Source organism: Amblyomma americanum, chromosome 1, assembly GCF_052857255.1.
Source record: "Amblyomma americanum isolate KBUSLIRL-KWMA chromosome 1, ASM5285725v1, whole genome shotgun sequence".
NCBI classification, from domain to species: domain Eukaryota; kingdom Metazoa; phylum Arthropoda; class Arachnida; order Ixodida; family Ixodidae; genus Amblyomma; species Amblyomma americanum.
This window is the reverse complement of record NC_135497.1, coordinates 122,491,149-122,503,380: the sequence shown is the minus strand read 5'-3', so window position 1 is coordinate 122,503,380 and position 12,232 is coordinate 122,491,149. Positions and strand designations below refer to the sequence as shown.

Genomic DNA, 12,232 nt, shown 5'->3' with positions numbered 1-12,232 from the left:
ACCCAAGTACATTTTTTTCTTTTTATGACCATAAACTTTTTTTTTATGAGAATGTACATAACAAACATAATACTTCACACTATGCACAGCTTCTAGCTGTATTTAAAAATTATGAAGCCACCAATTTTTTCCACAGCAGTACTGGATCTCCTGCATGCTGCTAAGGTGACATGCAAAAGACCCTTTCAGCCATGGTCACATGGAAGTGACAGTTAGATACTGATGCTGCATTAGTCATTTGCACATGTAAATCTACTGGTCATTTAACAGGTGATTTGTTGCAACATTCTAGTTCATTGTAGCTGTGATTATAGAAAGACACCTGTGTAATGGTATAAGCAACAAGTCAAGAGGTTCTTGGATGCCACTCACCTGTTCAACAAGGGGAAGACTTCTGTTATCTTCCAGCCTCGCATGCAGGTATGGGTTTGGGTGGCAGGTGCCCGGTGCATAGTATGGCCAGTTGCCAGCCAGGAAGTATGACATAGTGATGCCAGATGGCCCATTGCCTGGATGGACCATACAGAATAGTGTCACATACTGCAGCCAAAAGGGCTGCAGCAAAGGTTCCCTGCAAATCATTGCTGCTTGGTGTGATATAGACAAATAGTCAAAATCCAAACTTAATCATCATTAGACATCACTGAATAAGGCCTCATGCAGCCTAGTCGGCTATTCCCAAAATAGCTCTATTGACGCCATGCAAATTTGATGTCATGCAACAAAGATTCAAAGTTGCCAAGTCCTCAAAGGGACACTGAAGATAAATTGAAGTTGGTTTGGTTCGGTTTATGGGGGGGTTAACATCCCAAAGCGACTCAGGCTACGAGGAGCACCGTAGTGAAGGGTTCTGGAAATTTCGATCACCAGGGGTTCTTTAATGTGCACTGACATCGTACAGTACACGGGCCTCTAGAATTTCGCCTGCATCGAAATTCGACTGCTGTGACCGGGATCGAATCCACGTCTTTTGGGTCAGCAGCTGAGCGCCATTACCACTGAGCCACTGTGACGACTTGAATTGAATTAAAGTTGGATTGTATCAATACATTACCATGTTCTAATGACAAAGCTGCTACTTTCACTGAAAATGGAACTTTTATAAGCTAGAAAGGTAAAAAAAATTGAAATGCAGGTGACGCCACGCTGCACGCATCACCAGCTCTTTTCGCATGCAAACTGTGGTGCGTCAAGACAGTTTCTTGCGTGCGAATCGCTTCTAAACAGTGACTACGGTGTCGTTCTTGGTTTTGACATCACGAGTTTGAATCGAGAGGTGGAAAAATTTTAAAATCCAATTTTCTTGGCAATAAATGAGTCCTTTGCTGCTGGACATACATTCAGAAAGAGCCACAGAATCCATTTTTTCCAAGAACAAAAGTTGGATGGAGCTGCACTCAGTGTTCCTTTAATGAAGACTATGTAGGCATTGGCAATGCTGTGCAGTGATACCCACTTCTTCATATGTTCTCAAGCTGCCATTTATAGATTTAATGCATAAGCGTATCAAGAATGGCTTTTTAGATTTTTCTACTTCCCACACCAAAATAAATTGGTCACTCCACCAGAATGAAATTTGTGTCAGAGTGACATTGAATGGGAAGAAACGGCAGTACACCATCTAGTTCTGGAGAAATTAACTTCAAGCAAACAAGGTCACCTATACTACACTAAGATAAGTCATTGAAATGAATTAAGCATATTATCGCCCATTATGTCATGAACTATTAGGGCACTACTCTGAACAATCATTTTCAGTCAAATGCTTCGACCTCAGCTGCAAATAGTGGGCCCCACTGTACAGCTTTGGCAACACACCGTGCGAGCATACAGGGTGTTCCACCTAAGGCCTGCCTTTTGGTTCGTCTTTCTCTCTCTCTCTTTCTTTAAATATCGGCTTTTTAAGTTAGAGTGCTTTTTTCGGCATAGCATCGTCAGCTGTGAAGTGCATCAGAATAGTGTTAAGATGTGCTAACAAGCAGGATGAATAATAATTAACTTTTTATTTTTGTAATTGGTTGAGTAACTAAATTTTTAACTATTACCGTTAGGCTCGAGAAAAAGAAAGAGAACCTCTATAATCAAAAAGCAGAGAATTCAGCTGGTGTTCAAATTCGCTGACTTGCTACTCTGCATGGGGAAGGGATTCGGGGAGAGAAAGTGAAATGAGAGAGGTGTAGGAAATGGGATGACAAAGTTCAGAGCATAGGGGATGCGCAGTGAGAGTGCTGAAAGGAGGGATTGCAGTTTGTCTAGGAGACCAATGTCATTTAAATAATCAAATAAAAATTCGTAGCATGTCTCTGCTGCCTATGGCAGGCTGAAGGTCCTAATACATAGTCGAGTGTTAGAGGCGCTTGAGTGGGTGATTCCATTAGATGTTCATAATTTGCACACTCCTCAGCATGCACTTGCCATTCTAACAAAATATGTTCCACTGTTTCTACTATGCCGCAGCTGTCGCAACACTCGACTGTTCGCTTGACCTAAAGGGAACTGTAAGGCGGTCGTAAATGCAGATGGCGAGCAAGTCTGGCTGACAGTCTTGATCTGCGTTGTGGGTCGATGGAGTGCAGAAATTGGTGACGATGTGTCGGCAAGCTCCACAGCCGGTAGGCTCTTTATTTAGTGAGAGGCTTGTAGCCCACTGTAAGTAATATCCGCATCAGTTTTCGGAAATACGAAAATTACATTCTTGTCGCCATTGCAGTGCAGGCCATTTTGGGGTTCCACACGGCCGAAACCAAAACCACGCAATCAGATCGAGTGCTATGGTCGGATACAACTTAAGTCTGCAGTGAAGCTGCGTCCACGTTCTGAACCACCAAACAGAATTCCTCAGTCACAAAAGTTGTAAATGCTTTTCTCGTTCCCTAAATAGGAAGCTTACCACGAAATTATAAGCTCAAGAATTTTGATGTCTCTGGTTTTTTGATACATTCAAACATTAAAGAGCTGATTTTATTCACTGTTGTGACTGGCCAGCAGAGTAATACAAAACGCCGCGGACCATGAACCACTATTCCTAACTGCTGTTTTTTTTTTTTAAGTTGTATCCTACTACAGCCACACCGACGAGCGAACATCACACAGCGGTGCTACAGTGGACTGTAGCGGTGCTCCTTTCGCAGCGCCCGACTGGGAGCGGTGAGCGGCATGGTGAGCGGGCAAAGAGCACGTGACAGGCGCGCCGTGCGCTTGTACGCGTGGCTAGCTAGCACTCTTTCTGGTTCCGCGGTTCCGGTTTCGGCCATGTGCGGCCCCAAAACGGCCTGCACTGCATAGGGGACAAGAATGGAATTTTCGTATTTACAAAAACTGACGTGAATATTACAGTGCGCTACAAGCCTCTCAATAAATAAAAAACTTAACAGTAATAGTTAAAAATTAACTATTCAATATTCCAATGCACTACACAGTTGACAATGATATGCTGAAAAAGTGATATTCTAAACTAAAAGCGTATTTAAAAAAAATTGCAGACAGTCTTAGGTAAAACACCCAGAATTGTAAGCATCGGTAGCAACAGACCTATCTCGCCCATCTAGCGTGTTCAGTCATCTACACTGATTCTAGACAGATGTATCGATCAGAGTTATCAGTTCAATGAAGGCAGCGGGACAAGCTACACACCAAGTAGTAGTTTAAATTAATAGTGAATAGGAAGGAAAAGATTTTTGCTAGCCCCGGCATCTGCCATCGCTATGGGAAGCACCTGAGCTGGGGCAACGGAAATAAAGTTTTTGCTGCATGAAAAGGTGTCTGCTTTGCTAAGTGATTCGCAAAGAAAGTCCCCGATTTCCTCCACCCTCGAAACGCGGGCGGTGCTACATATTTACCGTGTATCCCTGCGAGCTCTACTGCGAAAAAAAAAAAATGAAACCGCTTGGCATACGCTAATCAGACGGTCCTTTGTTACAATATTTACTAACAGAGGGCGCCACCATACTGTTGCCCCTTGGTGTCCACCCGCTACGAAAGGACTAGTCATCAATCACACATTATTATCACGAAGCCCAGTTCATGACTGTCCATTGTGTTTTGCCTTCACTTGCGAAGTTACTGCATCCACTGCACACGTCAGCTTTACGCGGGCCGAGCGAATGGCATAAGAAACAGGCGACGCTTCGAAAAGCCGGTCATGCTCGGCCATCGCAGCACTCGCCGCGCTGCTTTCCTACTTCGTGTCGCATGCGAAAGCGATAAGCCAATCGTGGCCGGCGAAGAATTGACGTCACCAGGCGCAGTTGCTGGAATTCTCGAAGGGCGTCGCTAGAGTCTCGCTTTTAGCTTTTACTAAAATAACCGGAACTCTGTGACTTAAGCTTTTACTTGTGTGCCTCGCTGCACTGTTTTTACTAGAGTTACTGGATAGGCTCAGCGCACTGTGTGTCACGTCCTCCTTTCGTCCGTCGTCTGCAGCGCTTCAGAGTTCACAATCCCTACGACAGCTAGAGCATCCAAGTTATGAAGAAGCCGCAACGCTTGCATGCAGGAGGCATACTTGGTTCAGTAGTTAGAGGGTGCAGGCTCAAACCGCTTATTTTCGGCTGCCGAGCTTGCTTTCTTCAACCCTAAAATGGTCCTTCAGTGAGTAACACAGCTTCTTAGTAACGGAGCGCCTACACCAAGACACACATCTAAATGAGTTGCGAAAAAAATATATGTGGATGGGTGGCGCAATCTGCTGTAAATACTACAAATCACATGTGCTTTCTTTTTAACAATTGGAAAAAAAATGTTATAAAATTGCGTTTTTTTATACAAAAACGAGTTTTCAATAAACATGTACATTGGGACGAAATGAAATGCCGCAAAGCACGAGAAGAGTGGATGAACCAACGAACTTTCAGCAGCAGTTTAGTGCTAAATGATGCGGAAGTACTGGCTTTTCCGCAATGCATGGATGATTTTGAACCATGTGACCGCTTTTGGCCATTAGCGGCGTAGGGAAAACAAACGCGAAACTATGGCTCCAGGCTTTTACGGCAGCCTATATAGTAACTATATTGTTTACGTAATTTTATGGCTTATTCCAGCTCGCTTCTCGGTGAAAATGGCACCAACTTTTATACCATCTCTCTCAATTCCTGTTTAGATCCTTAAATCAGTATAGGTGCCAATTTTTTTATTATGTATTCTCTTCTTTGCAACGGTGCGTATGAATGACCACGTGGAATTCGCCTGGTCGCAGTAAATTTGACTGAATTTTTCCTCATATTTCGTCTTCAACAGACGAACGGTATATGACGTGCAATATTAGCTTCACGTGAGGCTTAAAAATGTGACAGAATGGCTGCACATTCGTTTGAATTCATTACGACCCTTACGCCAAGCCTGCTGCAAAAGCGAAGGTGAAAACGAATGAGCAAGCGGCTAAAATACGGCTGTTCTTGCACGTATCACGCGACCTAAACTTTGACGTCACAGGCACTGCTCAGCTGCTGAAGCCGAAACAAATGCAAGGGAAAATTAAACTAAATTATTTACAGGGCATAGGCGAATTCTAAGCGGCGGTTTATGTTTACTAATGTATAGCGTATTATTACAAGGAAAGAACACACAACCAAATTTTGGTGTCCGTCATCCTTTAAAAAGTCGCTGCTAACATGTTTACAGTAAACGTAAATTTGACTGTCACAAAACGACGAAAACGCTCGCGAAACACTATAGTGTCTTGGTGACGAAATTAGTCATGCAGCATCAGCGCTGTGCACATATGCAGCGCAGGGTAAGTGACAGTATGGTGTACCAAGGAAATAAATTCAAAAACGAGCAAATGCCAGCAAAGGGGAAAATGGCCGTTTCAAGCTTTCACACTACAACTGGCGAACCCCTAGCTACAATCGGACAAAAGCGCGCTGCATTTACATGGACCTTCGAGTCATTCTTCTCCTGAATAAAGCGCCTTATTTATTCATTGGGATATCTTATAGCTAATCTTTGGTACATGATTGCCACTAATGCCGGTGTAGCAAAACCGGCTCAATAGAACGTTATCGCTGCAGCGGGCTCGAACCATGTGCAGATCACTTGCCTAACCTACTCGAATTAAACTGCTCTAACGCGGATTATTTCGGCAGGAAGGCTGAAAACAATATACGAGCTTAGTTAGCCGAATGATTCCTCTACCCTGCAGCGTCATTTAAAAAAAAAATCCCAGATTATTGGCCCGTTTTAGCCGAAATGAACGCGACAACCATCAAATAGCGCTACAGTGACTGTACAGCTCTGAGTTCCCCGAACAACGCGCCTCCTTATCTTCGCAGTGTCTGAAAGTTGGCCCCAGCGGTGGCAAGCTGGGTGCCCATGCCGAAAGCATCAGCTCCGTGCCACCTCGAAACAGGAGAGTGTATACGCGTCACCCCAAACCTTTCGTAGAAGTGCGAAATCCTGCCCCAAAGCTCTCGCGTGTCATATAAATTCGTGCATTTGCTTCGCTGCTCTCTGCGTCGTCGCTTCTGCCCGGTAGTAGGAAGCACCCATTTACGCTTCCGTGTCTTCGCTACCCCTGAACATGTAAATACGCTACCGCGCCAGTCACTGAACATCGCGTGCGCGTGGACGTGTAGCGCACCGATACCGAAAGACAGAGCAAAGAATACACAAAAAGGCTTACCAATAACTACCACATCCTTGTAGATGGCCATGTTTGCAGGTACTTCTCTAATTTCCTGGAAAAAAAAGAAGCAATGAGTCGTGAGTTTGTGGTACCGCAAGCGCCTAAACAGAAGGTACAGTACAGCAGCACAGCGCGCACATCCCGTCTTGTGAGGGCGAAGGCTGAAAGGCAGCCTCACGCGCTTCGTGCTGCCAGGCAGGGCACGGGTAAATGAGATTCAGTTACCAAGATCCAGTGGTTTCGCAAAACTGCTGCGCTAAACTGACCCACAGGTTCCGTAAATAATATTGTTACGTCCGAGCGTTTAATTCAGACCGCGACGGGCGACTGAAACCAGCTGGGGTCCACTTGTTGTTGTCCACATAGTATGGCACATGCCCACATAGGAGGATTGGCAAAGAATTGGGGGGCAGAGAGAGTTTTTGAGGTAAATAATTCCTGCCCCTTGGGGTCCACTTGCCAGGCACGGGACGCAACCAACCACCTCGTTCTCCTCCTCTTCTACGCACTCAGCGATGCCGACCAAATAGACTCGGCATCGCCTTCTCATGGGCGCCACAATATAAAATCAACGCTGATTTTGCGCCTCTATTCCGTTAACGGCACTTAGCCGCGCAGCTGAAAGACCGAGTGAGGGAGATATGGGACGCACAGTAAAAAGACATTGCTATTTGCGCTGCCTGAACAACGTCGATTTAAACAGGGAGGGAAAGCGAGAATTTTCGATAGAAAAACAACCTCAACCCCCCTTTTGTCGACGAAAACAGTCCAAGAAATGGCACTGAGGAAGCTAGGACGTATCGCACCCCTTCCATTAGAGTGGTCGATACAAACCATCCCTGTGCCCGAAGCTACAAACTCGCAAAAATTAGACGGACACGAATATCCATTAACACGGCGCAACCAGCACGCAACTATGGTTTGCACTCCGCATTGCAGCTGTCACATGCAGCGTGAAAGGCAAAGGTAAAACGCACACAGCCGCCGCCTCGCACACGAGTTTGACCCTCGGCCGCGGCAGCCGCATTTTGACGGAGACAAAAAGCAAAAATGCCGGAGTGTCGAAATAAATCCGGAGCATTCCACTGTGCGTTCCTCACAGCGCAGTGCGAGGATTTAGCGCACAAAAATCCGTCAACCGACAACGCCATAACCAGCGTGTGTCCTGTCTCTTACTTTGGTCCCTGTCTGTGTTTGCGCTAGTCAATATGTTCCACTGCTACAACCAACTAGCCCAAATGAAAGCATTAGCCATAAACCCCGCGTAGAGTTATCGCTGCAGAAGAATACAATACTCTCGACAGAAGGCAAATGCAGCCAGGGAAATTGACGCGCGTGCCGGAAACGAAACTGCTGGAATGAGGTCGGCTAGTCGGACGCAGCTCGCCTGTTCGCTGATTGCTTCGTTCAACAGCCAACTCATTCACATCGAACCTGCACTCACGCGACTTTCCGCACCCCCCCCCCCCCCCGCCCCCTCTCTCCCATCGAGTGGCAAATGGGGTGAATGCACGCAGATCACTGACGCAGCCCTGCAAGCATTCGTCAGCACGGCCGCAGCTAATAACCACCGTAACTGATAACTCAGCACACTGCGTTTTCACTTTCTTGCCGCGCTCATACTCGCCGTAGTGAAGAACGCAAACAAACAGTACCAACCGCCAGCAGGCCAAAAACTGGCCGGCTGACGGCTAAGAATATTGTTTTATCTCTCTCTTGCGCACTGCTTCGGCGCTACCCGGCCCTTGGCAAAAAGCTTATAGTGTAATACAAACGTTATAGATGTTGTCCTTTTCCGCAACAGGCAATACTTAACAGCTGCCTAAACACCACAGTGGCCTTTTTTTTTTCCTGCGACGGACGGTACGGAAATGTGTCCAATAATTACGAGGCGGTCCAGAGCCAAAGTTCCAACTTTTCCTACCAGATCTGGCTAAGGAGAATGGGAACCGGTTGCGCGCTGTCCAGTCAGCAGCCTACTGTACTTTTCTAACAAGGACAACACGAAAGCCCCCGATTCAATAACGATTCACTGGACAGCGCGAAGAGTGCCATCATAATCACGCGCTGGACTTCGCCACGCATGTGGCAATTACATAGCCACCTGTTTTGTTTTTTCGTTTTCGTTCATCGCGCTAGTTCGGTTTGCAGCCCTACGGATTAATGAGAGCTGATTGGTTTTGCTTCCGATGCCTTCAGACAGCGGAACAATTCAACACAAATGCTACACGACAACTTCGAAAGTGTGACAAATCTATATCCACAGCGTTACAAATAAGGGCTAGATGGATCGTAATAACCCTTATGAAGATGTTCTATAGACAGTCTATAAACTTCTTATAGACTATTGCTTTCCTATTGATACTTCTTTTTGTCTATTCATAGTCTATAGACTGTCTATAGACAAGTCTACTAAAAGTATATGGCCATAAATCTATAATCTATAGACTGTCTATAGCATTTGTATAGCCTATAGCCTTCTCTAGAATTTGTTTATAGACAGTCTATAGACTTTATAGACAGAAGTCTAAGGACAGTCTAAAAAAATTTGTAAGAGAAGGGCTGAAAGATCGTGGCGACCCAGTAAGAAAAAAATACACATTTCACGTTTAGAAACGTGCAGCCTCCGTGAGCCCCTAACGGCGGCACAAGCCAAGATGCTCTGCCCCCTTCCACCCCGGAGATCATCGCCCTGAGCAGAGGGCGGCTGCGCAGGGTCTCAGCACCGCGCAGCCGGCCCACATCTCGTCTTTCACGACGAGACGACGTCGCATATAGCGGCGAGGTGAACGTGCCGGGCTTTGCGACGACGCACACGAGTGCGCTTTAGATTGCGCGGCCGCACGAAGCACTGGTTTCGTACCCACGAGCAGGACGAGGAAAGCAAGGCAGCTGGACTGCAGTAGTGAAGAGGACGGGGGCATAAAGGAGCACATGCATCTTTAGGCACGCAGCGTACGGGGTCGGTTAAAAGTCTCCAGCCCACAGGGTCTGCTTGTGAGCAGCACAGCCGTGGGGACGCATGGCGTCTGTGAACCTGCTACGATCATCAGGGGCGAGGATAACACTCCTCCTTACCCTCCAGAGATTTTGAGATTCGCGGGCGCCGCGAATGCCCCGGTATTCGGTCGTTCCAGCGACGGTGGTGGCGCCACGCGGCCTCTTCCTGAAGCGGCGAACAGGTGATCGCTCTGCGCGGCGCGTGCAATCGTAGTGGTTTGCAGCGTAAGATATGCGTCAAAAATGAGCATATTCTGTTATTCTACGACGTGTGAATATTCCAAACTGCAAACATGTCGTTTCTGCCAAATACGTAAACAGTTCAAAATGCAGTGGTTAAGTGCATTCTGCAGGTTGGTAACGAGTTTCAGCCCAATGACCCGCCTGTTCCTCAGCGACACACTCTCACGCCGCGACACCGTGTCGTCAATGCATTCGTAATCGCTGTTTTGATCATGCGACCAGCGTAGCCTATTACAGCTGCATGAAAGCAGCAGTGCAGTGCTTAAACACTAAGCTGATATGGAGTATACTGGTTATATTTTAAGGCTGACGTTTGCAGCAAACCATGCTTTTTCATCAAGCATTAGTTCATTCTGGTCTAGATTAAACACGGCTTTCTGGCCACAATTTGACTGCTAAATGGCGATATGAATGACAAGAACTCCACAATTGTACCTTCATTCATCGGATGTAATGAGTAAAGTGGATGACTAATTGCAAACGTTTCTGGGCAACTGTCGTCTGCTCACTCGATCAAAGCGTTTTCCCCCGTTAGTCAAAAACACATTTTGAGCGCTAATTTCGACTATTATAAAGCTCGAATGACCCCTTGGCTGCCCCTTCAAACAACAGCTACATTGTCTTCTATTACAGCATATATGCGGCCAACGTACGGTAGAATTAAGTCTGCAATAAAGCTCCGCCCACATTCAGGAGCACCGAACAGAATTCCTCCATGAGAAAATGTAGACCACTGGTAAAATTTTGTTTACCTAAACAAGCAGCCAATCACGAGTCGAAATTACAGGCTCAAGGATTTTGATCTTTCTGGCTTGTTTGATGCAGCCCAACATTAAAAAGTTGATTTTTATCTCTGTTTTAATTTTTTAAAGCGATGTTTATTGCCTCAGGGCATAAAAGGGCATTCTCCGATTTTCTTTTCAAATGTGTCCTTATAAGATCAGCGCGCTATCAATACACATACGGTATTTATGCGAGTAAGGGCCGCACTCGTGTAGGCACCAAATATAGCGTCAGACTGTCTGGGTCATTAGTTAAGGTGTGGTTTATGCGGGTTTAACGTCCCAAAGCGACTCAGGCTATGAGAGACGCCGTAGTGAAGGGCTCCGGAAATTTCGACTACCTGGGGTTCTTTAACGTGCACTGACACCGCACAGTACACGGGCCTCTAGAATTTCGCCTTAATCGAAATTCGACCGCCGCGGCCGGGATCGCACCCGCGTCTTTCAGGTCAGCAGCCGAGCGCCATAACCATTCAGCCACCGCGGCGGTTGTCTGGGTCATTAAAGTAGTTTCTTTCCGCTTTCGGGTGAGTGCCGAAAGAACAAGAAAGTGAACGCGCAAAAAATTATAGTTCAAAGTGTTTGCCGCACTTTACTAGACGCACGCTATGGCATCGGCGCCATCACCGCCTCGTCCGCCATGTCGTACAGCCGCCGCGCCACCTATAGGAGCCGGAATGACCGAATCGACCAACCCGCGACTTCGAAGGCGCAAAGGTGCAAAAAGAAACGCGATGCCTGTTCGGTTCTCAGTTTCACACTTAGTGCAAGGCGCATTTTGCAAGTCACGACAGAGTAATATTCTCCTCTTATCTGTTCGCGGCGGACGTTATTGCGCCGCGCTATCTCTCCGTGGTACAATAGGGTCGAGTAGAATTTAGCATCGCTCCGCGATTCTTGCGCCATTGGTGATAAAAGGGAAGTTACAATTGCGGCGATTGTCAAGAGCTCTGGAAATTGCCCCGGTAGCTCGGCAACTTCAGGGCAATCGTGATAACGAAGACTAACAATGTTGCGCAATCACTAAAGACTCGAGGAAAGCATCCTCCGTTGTTTTTCAGAGCAAAATCACAAATATTTTCCTGACGCCTAAATTACACCTAGCGAGCAATGCGCGCGCGTTATGGCTGTGGGCCGGTTTCTCTGAGCGCCAGGAGCAGATTTGTGGACGGAATACGTGTTAAAGTTGTATTTACTATGCCTTTAGGTTTTTAAAGAGTCGAGTTTTACTGCGCTTTCGAAATAAATTTCTCGCTCGGGTGCGAAGAGTGGAGAGTTGGGTACGGGGGCATACAGGTCTTTTTTTTGTTGTTGTTCAAATCCACTCAACGCCAACGCTCTCGCACTTTCGGAGGCAGAATTTCTCGAACACCAGAGATATATTTGTGGCCGGTTAATTCGGAATAACGTATTCATCGAACATTGAAATATAACTCTTTCGTAGCATAATCAGTGGCTGTTCCTCGTTATCTATATAGGCTATATCGCTACGCGGGAGTTCTAGAATGCCCCGAAGCCATCCTCGAATCTACCCGCTCTAAGTGGAATCGCTGGAGCAGGATGAACTAAACCGCCCTCTTTATCA

At 46.4% G+C, this 12,232-nt stretch overlaps 1 protein-coding gene across 8 annotated transcripts in view; it reads right to left on the bottom strand.

Moving 5' to 3' along the window:
- LOC144113570 (oxidative stress-induced growth inhibitor 1-like) overlaps positions 1 to 12,232 on the bottom strand; it is an 87,471-nt gene that overhangs the window by 13,098 nt on the left and 62,141 nt on the right. For all 8 annotated transcript variants that reach the window (XM_077646715.1, XM_077646716.1, XM_077646717.1 and 5 more), the window contains 2 exons: positions 6,620 to 6,674; positions 373 to 509 (listed from right to left, as the gene is read on the bottom strand). In XM_077646715.1, the coding sequence (XP_077502841.1) occupies positions 373 to 509; positions 6,620 to 6,674 (192 nt within the window). The remainder of the gene's footprint in view (positions 1 to 372; positions 510 to 6,619; positions 6,675 to 12,232) is intronic.